The sequence below is a fragment of the Drosophila erecta genome, unplaced genomic scaffold (genome assembly GCF_003286155.1).
Source record: "Drosophila erecta strain 14021-0224.00,06,07 unplaced genomic scaffold, DereRS2 tig00000000-arrow-pilon, whole genome shotgun sequence".
Taxonomy (NCBI): domain Eukaryota; kingdom Metazoa; phylum Arthropoda; class Insecta; order Diptera; family Drosophilidae; genus Drosophila; species Drosophila erecta.
This window is the reverse complement of record NW_020825194.1, coordinates 28,270,182-28,287,931: the sequence shown is the minus strand read 5'-3', so window position 1 is coordinate 28,287,931 and position 17,750 is coordinate 28,270,182. Positions and strand designations below refer to the sequence as shown.

At 36.4% G+C, this 17,750-nt stretch overlaps 1 protein-coding gene and 1 long non-coding RNA gene across 5 annotated transcripts in view; one reads left to right on the top strand and one right to left on the bottom strand.

The window, feature by feature from the left end:
• The window catches only part of LOC113564091, a 51,432-nt gene extending 43,467 nt beyond the window's left edge, over positions 1-7,965 (bottom strand). For both annotated transcript variants that reach the window (XR_003407783.1, XR_003407784.1), the window contains exon 1: positions 7,831-7,965. This is a non-coding gene — a long non-coding RNA (uncharacterized LOC113564091). The remainder of the gene's footprint in view (positions 1-7,830) is intronic.
• Positions 1-17,395, top strand: part of LOC6552012 — a 29,282-nt gene extending 11,887 nt beyond the window's left edge. For all 3 annotated transcript variants that reach the window (XM_015154028.2, XM_026978899.1, XM_001978741.3), the window contains 8 exons: positions 33-340; positions 9,692-9,908; positions 13,777-13,926; positions 14,683-14,826; positions 14,903-15,208; positions 15,291-15,553; positions 15,607-15,874; positions 15,931-17,395. In XM_015154028.2, the coding sequence (XP_015009514.1) occupies positions 33-340; positions 9,692-9,908; positions 13,777-13,926; positions 14,683-14,826; positions 14,903-15,208; positions 15,291-15,553; positions 15,607-15,874; positions 15,931-16,277 (2,003 nt within the window). In that variant the 3' untranslated portion in view covers positions 16,278-17,395. The remainder of the gene's footprint in view (positions 1-32; positions 341-9,691; positions 9,909-13,776; positions 13,927-14,682; positions 14,827-14,902; positions 15,209-15,290; positions 15,554-15,606; positions 15,875-15,930) is intronic.
• Positions 17,396-17,750: the final 355 nt, after the last annotated feature.

Sequence of the window (17,750 nt, the reverse complement as noted above, 5' to 3'; positions counted from 1 at the left end):
GGTAAAATCAATTTTACGCACCCGTTTTACAGACGGTTACAGTATCGAAGAATTATGTCCTGGGTCTGGGGAAAGAAGATCCGAAATCCGAGGTAGAACAAAGCACCTACTTCGCGGATCCATATTTGGCTCACCCTCACTTAACATACCGTCTAACAAATATATGAATGAAGGGCACTCCCTTGCAGTTCCAGTAAATCCCGTTCCTGATTCCAACAGCAGCAGTGCCACTATCTCCGAACCAATTTCTAGCATAACCCCTTCTGTCGAGGATGTGCAAAGTACGGATTACAATACTGACAACGCTTCTGAAAACTGCATGTGGCCAAATGCATTACAGGTACTAAAACTGATCATATTCCTGTGAAGTCTAATAGATACCAATTAAGCTTGTATTGTTTTTGCACCCTTTGCATGTCGTGGTTGTAAAAGGTCGCATGGCTTTGATGAAGCTTTAGTATTGTATTTTATTAGTTGTAAATAATAATTTTTTGTCACTAGTTTACCCCCTTTAAGAGGTGTTTATGTTTGATAACTTATGCAATACTTAAGAATGTTTCCAGTTTCGTATTATCCCGCTTTTATTTTTAACTTACTCGTGGAGTAAAACAGCCTACTAGATTCCTTAAAAGAGGAAGAGCCGTAGGGGAGTTGCATTCGAGATGCCAGCGAGTGCGCACGTATGTGGGCTTGCTGCGCGAACGAGGGTTATATTTTGTATTGTACTTTGTATAGAGTGTGAATATGATTAATAAATAAAAGAGAGAGCCATATGTTAATAAAACCTGACACACTATACCAATACCTACATCGTTTTTTGCCACGATTACTTTAACGCCCGCCAACCGCCCAAAGCTGCCACATTATCAATAGTTTTTTTTTAACATTTTTCATTTTAATATTTATATCCATTACTCGTAGAGTAAAAGGGTATAGTAGATTCGTTGAAAAGTATGTAACAGGCTATTGATCCTGATCAAGAATATATAAAGTATATATGAAGATACATATAAAGTATATATACTTACGTAGTTACTATTTTCTTGAGTCAAATAAATGATCCGTCTGTAACGAAGACAAAGATCAACGCTGAAGCCAAGTATAAATTAAAACACGAACGATTTCGGTGAGCGTCTTTATTTTAAAACTGTCAGCTTAAGACTGAATGTACAGAGTTTTGATCGGCTCGAAGTGAGTCGCGAGAAACGAAAATGTGTTTGTCAGCATTTTTATTTATTTGTGTTTAAGTGCATGCAAAAAGAATGATGAAGTTATACAACAATCATGCGCTTTACTTTTTTGTGGATTCAAGTTTCGTTACGTTACGTTGTGTATTTATGCACGCGCAAGATTGTATGCGCGTTGTTTTTGTTAGGTTTAAGTTTATGTAAGCGTAATATGAGAAGCATATTATGCTACTTCCCTCCCCTTAAAAGGAAGCTTATGCTTCTATTGGGGTTGACGCATATAATCTTGGTAATGCAGTTGGGTTTGTATCCTGTGTTTCCATAATTGTTTTTGTTGTTTTTAGTTTTAAGTAGATACAAACTATACAAAATGTGAGGCTAATGAGTGATACAATAATAGAGACTGTAATATTATTATTTGATATTAGTTTTACAATGTCCTTATGTTCTATTGGTTTTATTTTTATTAGTTCAATGGGTGTGTACAATGGGGTTAGATTTATTTCGGGATTTAGCTGGTTTTCGTTTAAGATAACAATCTTTCCTATTTTAATTTTACATTGTTTTATTGTTATTATTTTATTGCCGTTAATTGTTACATTTTTATTTATTTCTTGGCAATCTTGTTCTATAATAGTATTCTTTATGTTCCAAGTAAGGATATTGTTTGGTTCAACGTATTTAATTATCTGGTTAACTGTTGTGGGGACAAAATTGCAAATTGGTTTAGTTCTTTTTATAATGTTCTTAATACATTCGTTACTTATTTCTTTACTATTTTGATTATAAATTTTGCCATGTTCTTCAAAATAAGTATCTTTTTCGTTGTGATCGAGTTGGTACCCGTTATTATCTGGGTAAGGTATTATGTTAATTGTGTGGACAGTTTTTTGCTTAATGGGGATATGTGCTATGATAAGTATTTGGTTAGTACTAATCCAGGTTGATGTTTTAATTTGTAAGATGTTACTGTTGTCAACGTTCTCTAGTCTGTCGTAATTGAGTAATTTGGGATTAAATAGTCCTAGTCGTGAAAGTTGCATTCCCATTGCAATGTCTTCTATATACTCGGTAAATTGGATAAGTTCGTATATTAACTGTTCTCTGTTACTATGTTCGTCTAAGAATTCTTTTGTTCTTTGTATGTTTCTGTTAATGAGTTGAATTATGTCATTTATTTCATGTAGATTTATTGAACTTGTTGCTACTGATTCTAATTGTTTTTCAATCTTTGTTCGGTCATTGTTATCTAATGTTCCAAATAAATATTTAAACGCTGATCCTACTATGTTGATTAGTCCTCGTTTCTGTCTATTTGTCTGGTGTAAAGTTATTCCGCTAAGTTCTCTTCGCATTTTATTGTACAAAAGGTCAATTTGGGGAATATTAGTGTAGTTAGTTATCTTATTGTTAAAATAGTGGGTTAGGTTATCTATATCGGAAAGGTTTACGCGAAGACAATGATGTTCGTATTCTGAAGGGATTTGAATCGATTTATCGGAAAATAGGAGGTATCCGTGGTTAGTGTCAATGTTGTTGATTTGAAGTTGTTGGGTTTGGCATAATTTTGTAGACGTGAGGAGGAGTATTATGATGAACCAGGGGCCTGCAGAATGGGAAGTTCATTAATTTTTTTCTGTTTTTTAAATTGAGTTTTGTAGTAATGTGTCTCTCTATTCCTATTGGTGATTTTATAATGGTCTTCGTCAGTTTGTTCGACGTTTTTTGTTAATTTAAAAGGGTTTTCTAATTTTCCTTTTTGTAATGGTCCCTTTCTGTATCTAGTGTCAACATTGTATTCGGTTCTGTTTTTGTTTATTTCGTTAATTCTAACTTCTTTATCGTGTTGTGTATCTAGAATTGGTTGTCCGGCATAAATGAATATGTGAGCGGGGGTTTGTCCAGTAGTGTCGTGTTTGGTCTTGTGATTGTAGATGTAAAGGATTGTTTCTATTTTACTTAACTTGGTCTCGTTGTCGTCAGAATTTTTTATGATGCGAATTTTTTCATTTATAGTCTTGTGTAGCCTCTCTATGTCAGCGACACCTGTTTTCGTAGTGTTAAGTTGTAATTCTACGTCTTGGGTTTCGAGCCAACGTTTAAGGGCTAGGCTGGAGAATGCGCCGTCTCTGTCTGCTTTAAGAAGTCTAGGTTTCCCCAACTGATTAAATATACGCATTAAGGCGTTTTTACATTCTATCCAGTCCTTTGTCTTTATCTGTTCGAGAGTGGCGAATTTGGAGTAAACATCGATACAGCTCAAATAGTGATTCCCTTCAGAAGAATAGATATCTATTACAAACTTATCGCGGCAATGTTCGGGTTTAGGGGTAATTTTCATTGGCATTTTTGTATTGCGGTGTTCTGCCTTGGCTAAGTTACAAACTTGACATTCATTGATTATATTTTGAATAAGGAGTTGGCTATTAGGAAAGTAGTAAGTTTCGCTAAAGAGTTTTACAGTTTTTTGAATTCCTGGGTGTAATAACTTTTCGTGTGTGTTTAGGATTAATTCTTTGAATTTTGCATAAGTAGGAATGTTTTTTAATAAGACGAGACTTCGGAAAATCTTTGTACACTTTGTATTCATGGTTTCTGTGTACGCGCTTTGAATCACTTCAAAGTCTGCATCGCTTTCGATGTAAAGGGCGCTATTCTTCCAACAAAAGTGGTTGAGTAAGTATTGTTTGGCTGTTTCGAAGGTCATTTCTGCATAGGAGATACGTACTATTTGTTTCTTGAAATAGGTTTCATATTCTGTATTATTATTGGGACCTTTTGAAAAAATGATTTGTCTTTTATGGTAGTTTATTGCTTTTTCAGATAGGCCTATTAGTCCGCTACTATCTTCTTCCGCGCTATGTTGCGTGGATTCTCCGAAAAATGTCTGTTCTATTTTGGTTCTAGACAGTGCGTCCGCGACATGGTTTTCTTTCCCTTTGATGTACCTTATGTCGAAGTCGTACTCCGATAGTCTAATCTTCCATCTAGTCAACTTGGAGTTAGGCTCTTTTAGTTTGTGTAGCCAGCACAATGGTTGATGGTCAGAAGCTACTTCGAAGTGTCGCCCTAATAGATAATGTCTGAAAGTTTTGGTTGCCCAAACTATTGCTAATAATTCCTTTTCTATAGCGCTGTAATTGATTTCATGTTCATTTAGTGTTCTGCTGATGTAACTAATAGGGTGTCCGTCTTGTGATAAAACAGCTCCTAAAGCTACATTGCTGGCATCTGTTGTCAATGTAAATTTCCTCTCGAAATTCGGTATTTTTAGGATCGGATCTTCAGAGATTAATAATTTTAACTTTTGGAATGCTTCTAAGTATTCTAAACTGTTTATATCTATTGTTGCTCCTTTCTTTAGGCACTTGGTCAGGGGTTTGGCAATGTCTGAAAAGTTAGGTATAAATTTCCTATAATATCCTGTAAGTCCTAAAAAGGCTTTAATTTCTTTAGTTTTTCTTGGTAACGGATATTTAACTATAGCTTTGATTTTATCCGGGTTTGGTTTAATCCCGTCTTTAGCAATAACATGTCCTAAGAAAGTTGTCTCTTGTTTTAAGAACTCGCATTTATCTAGTTGTAATTTTAAGTTTGCCTGTGATAATTTTTCGAAAACAGCTTGTAAGGCTTGAAGATGTTCTTCTAAAGATGTGGAGAAAACTATGATGTCGTCTAGGTATACTAGACAGCATTTATTTAAAAGTGGACGGAGTAAATTGTTCATGCATCTTTGAAATGTAGCGGGGGCATTTTTAAGCCCAAATGGCATTCGTGTGTACTCGTAGTGTCCATATTTTGTAGAGAAGGCAGTTTTGGCTATTGACTCTGAGTCCATTTCTATTTGATGAAAGCCCTTTGCAAGATCTATTGTTGTGAAATAATTTGACTTCCCTAGTTTCCCTAATATTTCATCTATGTTTGGTATGGGGTATCTGTCGTTTATTGTTATTTCGTTCAATTTCCTATAATCTATTACGATACGAAGCTTCTGCTGTCCAGAAGCATCTAGTTTTTTAGGTACGACCCAAATGGGGCTACAGTATGGTGAATTACTTTCTCGGATAATGTCCTGTTCTAACATATCCTGGATCTGTTTTTCTACTTCCTTTTCATATGTCTGTTGGTAACTATAAACTTTAGAGTAGACGGGGATATTGTGTGTGGTGTTAATAATATGTTTTTCTTGGTTTGTGAACGTGAGCTTGTCACCTTCGCGAAATTGGATGTCTTGGTATTTTGTCAGTACATTGGTTAGTTTCAGTTTTTCTTCTACGTTAAGGTGTTCTAATCGGAACAAGTTCTCCTGAAGTGTGGAGGTTTCTAAGTAAGTGGGGTCTTGTGGAAATGAAGTGTCCATTTGAATATGGTTCTGTTCTGTAATGTTGTTACCGTCTTTTATCTTGTATATTTTGTTAAATAGAGTGGCAGTTTTCTTTTTATAGTCGATTATTGCTTTGGCTTCGGACAACAATTTGCGTCCAATCAGCATGTCATAATGATCTGAGAACTGGTGGATCAAGAACTCTTGGGCAATAGGGAAGTAGTTGTTAGGTGGTATATTCGTAAGTTCATTAATTATTAACGGGCCATTACTGGTGTGGATTAGGTAATTGGTTTCTTGTGTTGGTGTTTGAAAAATATTTCGCGTGAGCATATTTATCGTAGATCCTGTATCAATTAGACATTTCAATTCGGTATTATTATGTTTGATCGTTATATATCGGCTTGATCCGGGGCTACTAGCCGAAAATTTTCTGCTTGTTCGGGGTCGTCTGGTTCGTTGTCATTTGTTGTCGGTGTCTCCTTTTCTGTTGTTTCTGAATTGTCATAGTTCTGTTCAGGGGGACATTGAATTAATTCTGGGGTATAGTTCGATTGATAGGGATAAGGCTGAGGTTGAAAATATTCTGGATAGTAGGGATAATAGTAATTATAGTTATAAGGATATTCGGGTTGATTAGACGATACTTCTTGGTATCTTATCTCTTCTGTGCTCATTTTAGACTGTCCGCTGTCTGATGGTCTCTGTCTTTTTATTGGGTTATTAGTCCGTACGTTTCCGGTTTGTGGATATGTTGTAGGCATGTGAGTGTGGCTAGGTCCAAAGCGATTTTGGTCAAAAATATTTTGTCGGTTAAAAGCTGTGTTTGGTCTGGGTGCTTGTGTCAGAGGTATGTTAGGTTGTGGGTAGATAGGTCTATTTTGATATTGAGGTATCGGATTTGTGTTAAACCTGGGTACATGAGAATATGCTTGGTGATAGGGTTGATAGACGTTGTTATAGAATGGTTGGAAGGGTGCAAGGGGTCTGGTTTGATTGCTCATTTGCCTGTTTTAAGGAGTGTTTGTTACTTTGTTTGGAATTGAAGTTGGCTTTATATTATCTTTACTTGAGGTTGGTGCCTCGTAAAGACCTTTTTCTTGTAATATGTTTATTAATGATCTCAGGTTTGGAATATTACAGTTAATTATTCTGAGATAAATGTAGCTTGGAAGTTTTTGAATTAGATTTTCGATGCTGGTTTGTATTAATCTAGTATATAGAGTGGTTTCAGTAATATTGTTTTCTAGTTCTAATTTACTTATAAGTATCTGCCGTTTTCTTTCGGCTTCTTCAAGGAAATGACGAATGTTACCTCGATATTGTGTGTTCCTGAATTCCTCTAGAAGTTGGTGGTTCGGTGCTTGGGGCTTGTAGTTAAGTATAAGTTGAGTCCTGAGTTCACTCCAGTTGCTGAGGTTGGTCACTCCGAGGGCGCGGATAACATCGCCACTGATGTTCCGTTCGATGTGTCCAAAGATTATTAACTTCTGCCTTTCATCTGTAGTCTGATAAAGAGCCAAGATGAAGTCGATGCGACTGATGAAAGTGTACAAGGTGTTAGGATCTCCGTTGAAAACCTCGATTGCGTGTCTTTCGACTTGAATCATATTCGAGTCAGACAGTTCTATTTGTGTTGGCGCTGCTACTGCCATTGTGGTTTGTTGGCTTTGAATTTTGATTAATGTTTGTGTATTTGCTGTTGGTTTATTTGTCGGTTCGTAACTTGGGTAGGGTTTCTTGTAGTTCGCTCACTTATTATTATAATATTTCACTTAGTTGCACTGATATCGTTATAATTCGTTTTAGTTGTAATTGAGTTTATTTAGTCTTCATTTAATTTAGCTGTTATTATTATGGTTCACTTAGTTGTAATTAAGTTTATTTAGTTTTCACTAAGTTACACTGTTATTATTATTTTTCGTTTATTTCTGGTTAAGTTTATTTTTCGCTTAGGTTAACTGTTGTTATTGTAGTTCACTTAGTTGTATTTACGTTTATTTGGTTTTCACTTAGTTTAGCTGTTATTATTTGTTGCACACTTTGCTATTTCGCTTTGTTTTGAGTAACCTTTTGTGGATTTACTACTCAGCGAATTCAAAGGCGTCTTCTTAAAATTTTTATAATTTTAAGTTGTTTCACGTTCACAATCACTTTGTGGGATTAGGTACACCGTTGGTTGGCACTTTTTGTTGTGAACCGATTGTACCGATATTACCGACGCGATTTGCGAAAGTTCTTTAGCGGATGATGATTGAAGAATTGAATAGGGTTTCTATCGCATCAACAATGTTTCATCCTACCGACTGCGCCACTTACGTAGTTACTATTTTCTTGAGTCAAATAAATGATCCGTCTGTAACGAAGACAAAGATCAACGCTGAAGCCAAGTATAAATTAAAACACGAACGATTTCGGTGAGCGTCTTTATTTTAAAACTGTCAGCTTAAGACTGAATGTACAGAGTTTTGATCGGCTCGAAGTGAGTCGCGAGAAACGGAAATGTGTTTGTCAGCATTTTTATTTATTTGTGTTTAAGTGCATGCAAAAAGAATGATGAAGTTATACAACAATCATGCGCTTTACTTTTTTGTGGATTCAAGTTTCGTTACGTTATGTTGTGTATTTATGCACGCGCAAGATTGTATGCGCGTTGTTTTTGTTGTTCAGGAACTACAAAAGCTAGAATGTTGAGATCAGGCATGGTGCTTCCAGTGACATAGACCACTCTAACGCCAACAAACCGCAAAAAAAAAAACTGTCACGGCCTCATTCTTGATCCTGATCAAAAATATATATACTTTATATGGTCGGAAACGTTTCCTTCTGCCTTTTACATAACTTTTCACGAATCTAGTACACCCTTTTACTCTACGAGTAACGGCTATAAAAATTTTTAAATTATTTTTTCAGTTTATTATTTTTTTTTTCAAATTCATCCGATATTCCAGAAAATATTGAAATTTCTCGTTTGTACTTCCACTAGCCGATTGGCACTCGACTATAGCATTCTATGTAGTTTTTTTAATTTCTTTCTATCTAGCTTTCTTTGCCAACAAATTTTTTCTTGTAAGCACTCCCCTTAACTAAGTAACGGGTATCTGATAGTCCAGAAACTCGAATTAAATTTTTTTTTTAAGTTGTTTTCCACTATTACTTGAAGTAATAACCACTTAAACCACTCAAAACTGTCACGCCCACATTTTTGAAAAATAATTAGATTTAATTTTAATATTATTATTACTATGGTCTTGCGCATTTCTATCGATATGAAAAATAACGTTGCCCTAACTTCCAGCAAGAGAGAAAGCCATAGTCGATTTACTTAACTATCAGATAAACGTTGCAGGTGGGACTAGGAAGAAGGATAAATAGTATAAAAAAAAAACCAAAAATTCCTTTGTGTGGATGTTTGTTTGTAAGCTTGAATTGTGCAACTTGAGGGCTGGCTCGCTAATAAGAGCAGTCTACAGTCTTTACATCATAATAAATCCAGCAAGGCCATGCGTACGTCCTCATCCGGAACAACGTGGAACTTTACCTATATTAGCATGTTCTCTATTTTGACATTCAAAAGTTAAAATCCGAGAGGATAGCTTCGGAAAGAATGTTCATGCGCTCAAACATAGGTATGTGCCTGTATCAACGAGTCTTTCGAATTGAACGACGAAATGACAGTTACTTTTCGGTTCAAGACTGGTTCGACCTGTCCCTGAGCAGCACGATGGCAGTCCGCAAAGATAGCTAGGAAAGTTGTTATTTTCCTTGCCATCTTTCAAGTGCGACGATTCCCTGCATTTAAAGACTTTACGCACTAATTCAGCTTTTCCAGGACTCCAAGAACTCTCTTAAGTCGCGTTATTTGGCTTGCCACTTTAAAACCACAAGCCGCAAAAAGCTGTCACTATTACTAATTTTCTTACTAATTTCCATCAATACGCCAAAAAATGTTGAGACTTTTTGCCCCCTAGCTGAGTAAGGTGTATCTGAAATTGAGGAAATCGAATATTGCTTTTTCTCTTGTTTTTACTCTACGAGAAAGAGGTATAATTATAAGGTATAGGAAAAGCTTTCCAAAAGGTCTTCTCTAACTTCTTTTCGTGTGCATGCACTATAGAAGGAATATTGATACTAGGTCGTGAGAAAAACTAATTCCTGTGTTTGTTTTTCCCATTCTCAGTACTCCTTACTGCAAACTGTCGTCGAGGCCTGCCAAAAGAAGAAGCACTGCAAGTTTCACGGATCCCTGCAATTCTACGGCCAGGGCTCCAGCGGTGTGGGCGACTCGTCTGGAACCAGCAGCTATCACAGCAGCACGGCCAGCTCCAATGCAATAAGCAGCGATCCATGTCCCAAGCGCAAAAAAATTGTCGAAGTCGCTTACAAATGTCGCCCATGTAAGTTTGTCTCATTTAATAAAAATATACTTTATGGAAGCCACTTACAATCATCAATCACATTTCATTAACTGTGCATCAATGGTCACAGTCATGTTAAAATTCACGTATTTATAAATATTTCTGATCGGGATCAATACCCAAGTCAATATGGCCCGTACGATCGACAAGAGCTTGGGAACAATAAATTTTAAAAGAGTAAAGTTTGTCTCAAAGTCATGATATTCACCTGCAGGGACTTCACTAAGTCGAAACCTTCGGGACATGATTTGAGATTTATGAAAAACAGATTGCGGTCAAATTGGCGTTGCCCGGGAAATCCTATTTCGTTTAAGCGGGTGAACAGTATCTCAACGATAAAATGCAAGCATTGCGGTAAGGATCCGGTCGACTGTTTATAAGGACTGCTTCTGCTAAGTCAAGAAAAAATTGACCGCGCGTGTAATTGCTGCGTCATGTCAGGAAAGACGGAAAGTTAACGAATTGTGGCTATGCCCTTAAGTTAATCCACGTCAAATGTAGAAAAAAAAAAAATTTTACTACAAAAAATCAGTCTTCAATTTAATTTTTTGGCTCAGATGAATCATTTAAGTCCCTGTAAACCGCAGAAAAAGGGATCAAGCTTTTCGATAAAGCTATCAGCTGACAGATTGCAAGATTGCGAGAATATACTGCATACAGTTAAGAGCAAAATTAAGTGCACTTAATTGCCCGTGATTTTGACTTAGGACGCCAATAAAAACACAACCATACTAGAAAATCCAAGATATGATGTTATAAATTTTTTTTAGTAAGTCTGCAACCAAATTTAATAAAAACAAAAATTTAAAAAAAATATATACTAATTTAGCTTGAACAATAAATATGTAATGAATCCATAGTCCTTTAATAATGATGGTATTCTTTTCTGTTATCCTTTTTTGCAGACTCTAACAAATTTTTGATAATATTTTTCGGAATTCGTTTCCATTCCAGAAACACAATCACAACACAGTTTTCTTTTGAGCTGATTCGTACTTCCCAAGCTGTCAATTGATAAAAGACTTTTAATTGGATTGAGGTCGGGACTTTTTACTGCCACTTTTTTAACTCAATCTAGTCACTTCTTGTTAGAATATTATTTTGTGCTCAGGATAGAAACAATTCTCTATAAAATTGAGACGATCACCTTAATGAATTTGGAGGTAGTCTTTTTTAGGCATAATGCGACGCTGAAGGGGCGAAAATCCAAAAACATTTAGGATTCAAGGGCTGCCAGGTCAAACGTGAAAACTCGGGGTTCCGCGCTGCACTTTCGACTCTTACTCTCCGTGCAAAAAGAGAACGCGACGTGCCGTGTGCAAAATAGGGTATACTGCCTATAAACCTATAAAGGGACTGCAGAAGTGCAGCTCGAGTCCACTAAAATAAAAGGAGAAGAAAAAATAGACGCCAGGGAAATTATATCCGTCAACGACACCAGTAAAGTAGAATCGGAAGTACGAAAACAGTAATCGCGAGTCCTTGATTGGTTTTCTGTGACCAAGCGGTCGATCTGAAGCCCCGCCACCATAATATTCTTGGTATCATTTGAGCCCGCATGGTCTTTGATGTCGTAGACGACGACGATGCGCCTCGCAGCATTTTGTTTTAATTTTGTGATTATTTTAATCAAAAACAAATCAATTTATTATTACAAATTTTATTAATTTTTTTTACATTATTAATTTAAACAAAAAAGTGCTGTTTACAGCTGTCCATAAAAGTAGCCGTGAGTAATGAAAACAGAGGAAATAGTTAAAAAACTGTTGAACTCCAAAAACTACATATTTTAAATTTGTTTGCTTGGGCTAGTACTTAGTCATGTTGTCTGGTAGCAGTGGAACTTTCCGAGGAAGGCACGCTTTGAGATTTTGTTTTTAAAGACGTCGCCGAATAGTAACGCCACTAACATTCAAGCTTAAGTCATTTTTTATCTTGCTGGACGATGCGAAAGGCTGCGCCCTGCTATATCGCACAATAGATCGGTTTTTTTGGCTTATCAAGATACGGACTGCTTCTTTAATGAACAGCCAAAAACTAGTTCTTCTAGCAAAAGAGTTGTTCATTTGCTTAAATCTCGCAAATAGATTTTTTCGTTTCTTACACATTCCATTCTACAACAACAATGCGTAGACGTTGGAATAATCTTAACGAAACTTGAAAAAAAATAACATTACTTAATTGCATTTCTCGCACTGCTATTTTTGTGAACACAGCTGTGTGTGTATTACAAATTACATTACGTATTATATATTATATTAATAATATTTATATTTATATTATTATTATTATATATAATATTCACAATTATAATAAGAGGACATTGTAAAATTAAAATATAATTTAAAAAGATTGCTATTGCTAGTATTCTGTAAAAACTGTCAAAACAGACAAACTGGGTTTGGCTTGCACCCCAATATGCACGATTGTAAAAATATGAGCCATCGGAAAACTTCGCGTTATTTAATTTTCTTAACAATTCCAAAAGTGTATATGTATATGCAAAATGCATTATAGTAGAGTACTATACGAATACTTCTATTCAATGCTTCTAGCAAGCATCTTTATTGTGGAAAAAAGAAATTGTTGCGCTTACCTTTGGAAAAAGATGCACTCTGTGATACTCTTAGGGGTTTACCTCTACTCTTCCCTAACTTGCGACTGGTTACCTTTCTTTAAGCACAATATTGCTCTAAATTGGGAAAATTGTGGTTAGGTTCCTAATAATAAAAAATTTCTCCCAAAAGCGGAAAAAGTGTAATTTTTAATTACAATAATCTAAACAAGATAAATTAGCTACAATATGAATTACATTTCGTTGTTGGATTCTGGACTCACTTTGAATCCCTTTTGAAGAAACGGAGCAGAACTCCAAATTTCATACCATTCCTTATTTGAGACGCTGAAGCTGCGAACTAAAAATGTTATTATTAAGGAAGTGCGTAAAAGGTTACTTTAAGATTACATTCATCTGAACAAGAATTGAATTACCTTTAACGCAGGGACTTTTTAACACTTAACACGCCACAATAAAATTCTTCAAAATTTATAGACTTTTAAAAAAACTTTTTTTTTTGCCACGAAAGGTATCAATGAATACATATACGTGTATATTCTATTCGATATTATAATGTCTTTGGCAAGAGGGTACACTAGATTCGTTGAAAAGTATGTAACAGGCAGAAGGAAATGTTTCCGACCATATATGTATTCCGAGGTGTATTCTTGATCAGTATCAATAGCCGAGTCGATCTGGCCATGTCCGTCTGTCCATATGTACGCTTCGATTTTAGGTACTGCAAAAGCTAGATTGTTGGGATTAAGCATGCAGCTTCCAAAGACTTAGACGGAGCGCAGTTATAATGTTGTCACGACCACTCTAACGCCCACAAACCGCACAAAACTGTCACTTTTGAAAAATGTGATATTTTATCATTTTTTTATATATTTTGTAAATATGTACAGATTTGCCAAAGAACTTTTTGTCACGCCCACTCTTAATATGTTGTAATATCAAAATGTGATATTTTTTCATTTTTTAATAAATATATCTGACAAATTTCTATAGACTTGCCAAAATACTTTTTTCCACGCCCACAAACCGCCAAAAACTGTAACGTTTTTATTTTCATTTTATTATTTTTTTCCCATTTTCTTTCGATATTCCAGAAAATGTTTAAATTTCTCGTTCGCACTTCCACTAGCTGAGTAACTGGTATCTGATAGTTGAGGAACTCGTTAGGAACTCGTATCTGATAGTTGAGGAACTCGACTATAGCGTTCTCTGTTGTTTTTTAGATTATCTAATTTATTTTACAAGAATTGTATATTTATTTACGTATTCTAGATGAGTTCCGAAGTAAGGTTGCTTGCCACAATGATGTAGCACAACTAGAGTGCAATCCATACTCCCGTATAGCCGTATATAGTGCAAGCTTTGGAAGAACAGAGTACGAGAGCATTCAGTGTCCCCAGCCGCAAGGAGTTCGCGAAGAAAGTAAGTACATTTATTGTCCATTAGGGAAATTACTCTAGTTACTGCTTAACTTATTTACTTAAAATTATCCTTAATTTATTTGACTGGGAGGACACGAAAGCTTCTCCTTAAAAATTGTCTGCACATTATAGTAAATTATGCATGCAGTATAAATAAGGACATTTGTTGTCATTTGGACTTACAATCTGATTTAAACCGTTTTCAACAACGGTACCATGATAGCTTACATTAATTAGTATTTTAATTTAATTATAGTACTGATGACGTTTTGTCTTGTTAACGGACCACACTCGGCTTTCACCCAAAGTGGGTACTCGTTAAATAGAATAACTCTTGTTGACGTTTTTGTCGTTCTTCTGGACTAAATGAACTAAATGTGTATATATAAATAAAACCTTATATATTTCAATGGTCCGTCAAATAATTGAGTGTGGATCAGCTTTTTTTGGAGTCCCAAAAACAGAGTTAATTTCAATCGCAAACAAACGCTATACTTTTTATACCCCTTACTCGTAGAGATTCGTTGAAAAGTATATTCAGCAGACGGAAGCGTTTCCGACCATATTCTTGATCAGAATCAATAGGTCTTAGGTCTAAGGTCTTAGGTTTTATTAGGTTTATTAAAACATTTAACAATTTCTTAACAAATATACCTAAAAAACAAAATTTCGAATTTTTAAAATTGAATCTGTGACTATTCGTGACGCAGATATAAAACATTGACGCATTATGGCCACTTCATTTTCCTTTCAATAGCTTGTCTCGCTTCATATGCCACGGAGACTGTAATGCAAATTTGCCATGGTAGACGTCGATGCAACCTGGCAGCCGACGCAAATACTTTTGGAAGCCCTTGCCAACCAAATTCTCGAATGTACTTGAAAGTTGTCTATACGTGCGGTAAGTTGCAAGCGAAAGTCGATAAATTAATGCACATGGCTTTTAAAACTTTGACCCATATTACACTAATCTATAGTGCCAAAGCAAGTTCTTAAAGAAAACAAGGCGTCGGAAGTGGAGGCTGACGAATCTGAGGATTTTGAAGGTGATCTGAATGACCTCTACGACGATGAGCTGATTTATAAGGAGTCCGAGGCGATACCCAAGCTGTTCAGCAATACGACCACGACAGTACGCCGAAACGGAACCAGATCGCTAGGGTTTAGATTCAGCGTTAATTCTGCGAACAATCAGAACATAACAAACATTTCTATGGTTGTTGAAGGTGATGGAAGTGGCGTGAATCACGTCATGACGCACAGTGCTGACTTAAGTCTAGAGGGTAAGACATCGATTTAATAAAATTCAGTCGTCGAGCTCAATAGAAAAAATACTAAAATGAAGCAAAATTCGTTTTTCAATAGAGGACCAAGAACGTCTCTATTTTTATCTTCTTGTTCTGGGGTCCCTCGGAGTGCTAATTTGCATAGTAATTTTCGGGACTAGGATAGTGCTTCAAAAACGCCGTCTGATCACGGAAACGCACTCCAGTTCTTTGGCAAAAGGGAGGAGACAAGCAGTTGAGGAAACAACCGTTCCAAGCAGCTTTAATGACACCATTTCCGAAATAGACGCTGAAATCGATCTAAAAGCTACACTCCCTTTACCCAGCTTGTCTCAGAAAGAGGTAAGTACCTAAGTCCTCTGAATAAATTCACTGTTCTATCTTTTGCCGTACAGAACTACTTGACTTACGCACCAACCAGCAGTCTGTACGCCGATCTCCCCTCCAACCAGCTGGTCTCAGCGTGTAACCCAGGGTCAGTCGCCGGGCAAATGGAAAAAACGCCAATGGTTTCGACTCGTCAATCACCCGACCTTATTGGCATAACACCGGGACCTTTTGTGACTACAAGTATGGCGAGCTTAGGCGGTCAGGGTCCGATGGCGGGGATCCTGACGTCGGCTATTGTGATTGGAGCTTCTGCACCTAGTAGCAGTTCCTTAGGTATGTAACCCAACCGACCCATGTTTCAGATGTTCCAATTTCGTTCTCCCTCTAAGGCACTATGATCCCTATCACCCACTACACAACTGCTCCAACAATCAGAAGCGGGTACATCATAAACGCCGAGAGCATGGGTGTAATTCAGCGGGCGAATAACACGCCCAGCCCGTTAAACTTACTGTCCGGGAGCACGCCAGAGCACCCCCCACAAGCGGGACCGGTAATTTCGTCGGGGGCTATGACTGTAAGTCCTCAGGACCATGGGGCTATATGTGTTCCGGGCACATCAACACTGCGGCGTGTTAAGCCACCCATTTTGCAGCCACAGCTCTCATATGATGGCACCGCACCGCGGACTCTCTCCACCGGAGTAGCTGTTGGGTCGCAGTTCTATTACGGATGACACGGCACACTGGACTGTGACCCGTTTGTGTACACCCCTGCTTTAGAAGTGGCGCCCTCGATTTCCAGTACTCAAAATACAGGGGAGGAGTTAGATCGAGCAAGCTTTAAAAATGGTATTGACGCTCTTAGCCATTGACGTCGGCATTCCCAAGTTTCCCTAGGTTGCAGAATTTCGGACTAAGCAACAAAGCCAGTTCTATCCAACCAGCAAAAGGTGTTTTAAAATCCCAGCCAAATCCAGATTCTGAGTGAAATGGATCTTATCAAGCACACTGTTGTTTTCAACATGGAAGAAATATTGGCAGCTGCGTGTATCTAATAAATAAATTATATGGTACTAAAAACGGAAAAAATCTTTGTTAAATTAATAGGTTGTCTTCCGTCAGCCGAGAGGGGCCGGCAAACTCATACAATGACCAGTTTGTATACACTAGTGTGAGTCTTCCGCATTTCAATCATGCATTAATACCAATAAATATGAAAAAAAAAAACATTAATACAATTTGAAGACAAGAATCCACCGGTGAATAATTGTGTGATGAAAGTTAAAAAATGTGCAGTACGGAAAGAAAAGAGCATAAGCTTATTTAAAACAAATTGTAGGGTTGCACCGTTTTTTCGATTCTAAGGTGCTTCAATGTCCTGATTAAAACCCCGACTCCTTAACGGCCCACTTGAATGAAATTTGCGTAGTAGCACAAAAGGACAGCAGTACTTACAGCAGAAAGGTGGTATGATCAGTCGTAGGCCCTGCGCAGTAGGAAAACCTGAATATAGAATTACATAAAGAGGGTAATCTTTGTATAATAAGTTAGGAGCATACACGAGTACCATAGTATGCTCCTGTATAGTTGCATTCAAACTCCAGTTTAATATCAATAAAATATTTGTAAATATGTTTTATTTAGTCGTGCTGTTTGTTTTAAAGTTTTACTTTTAATATCAAGTGCCTTTCTTATTAGCATTTAAGTGTAAATTAGCTGTACAATATACCAAAACATTGGGAAGTAACCTTTGCCTACTAAATTGTAAATAAATAGTACAGCCGTTAATATTGTTTGAATAAAAGCAACCCCGAAATTACAGGAACAGGTATATATATATAAATTAATCCTGGAAATATCAAAAAATTTCCGGATGTCCAAAGTTTTCAAAAGAACGCAATTAATTACCTGTATTTAGGTACAATTAAGATTCTAGTCAATAAATATAAAAATATAACAGGTATATGTATATGAAATTCGTAAATTGACAAATGGAAAATAATGAACTCATAATTAATGCATAACGCCATGTTAATAAATTTGCATACGGTTAAGAAAACCACTCAATTATGCTATCTATAAAATATATAATAGATTAAAATAATCAAAAAACTATATGTAGAATAAGTTTACATAATAAGTAAACTGGTTTCTGTTGTCTCTTATCCCCCTATAAGTATTAATTCTACATTTTATACGATTAATTT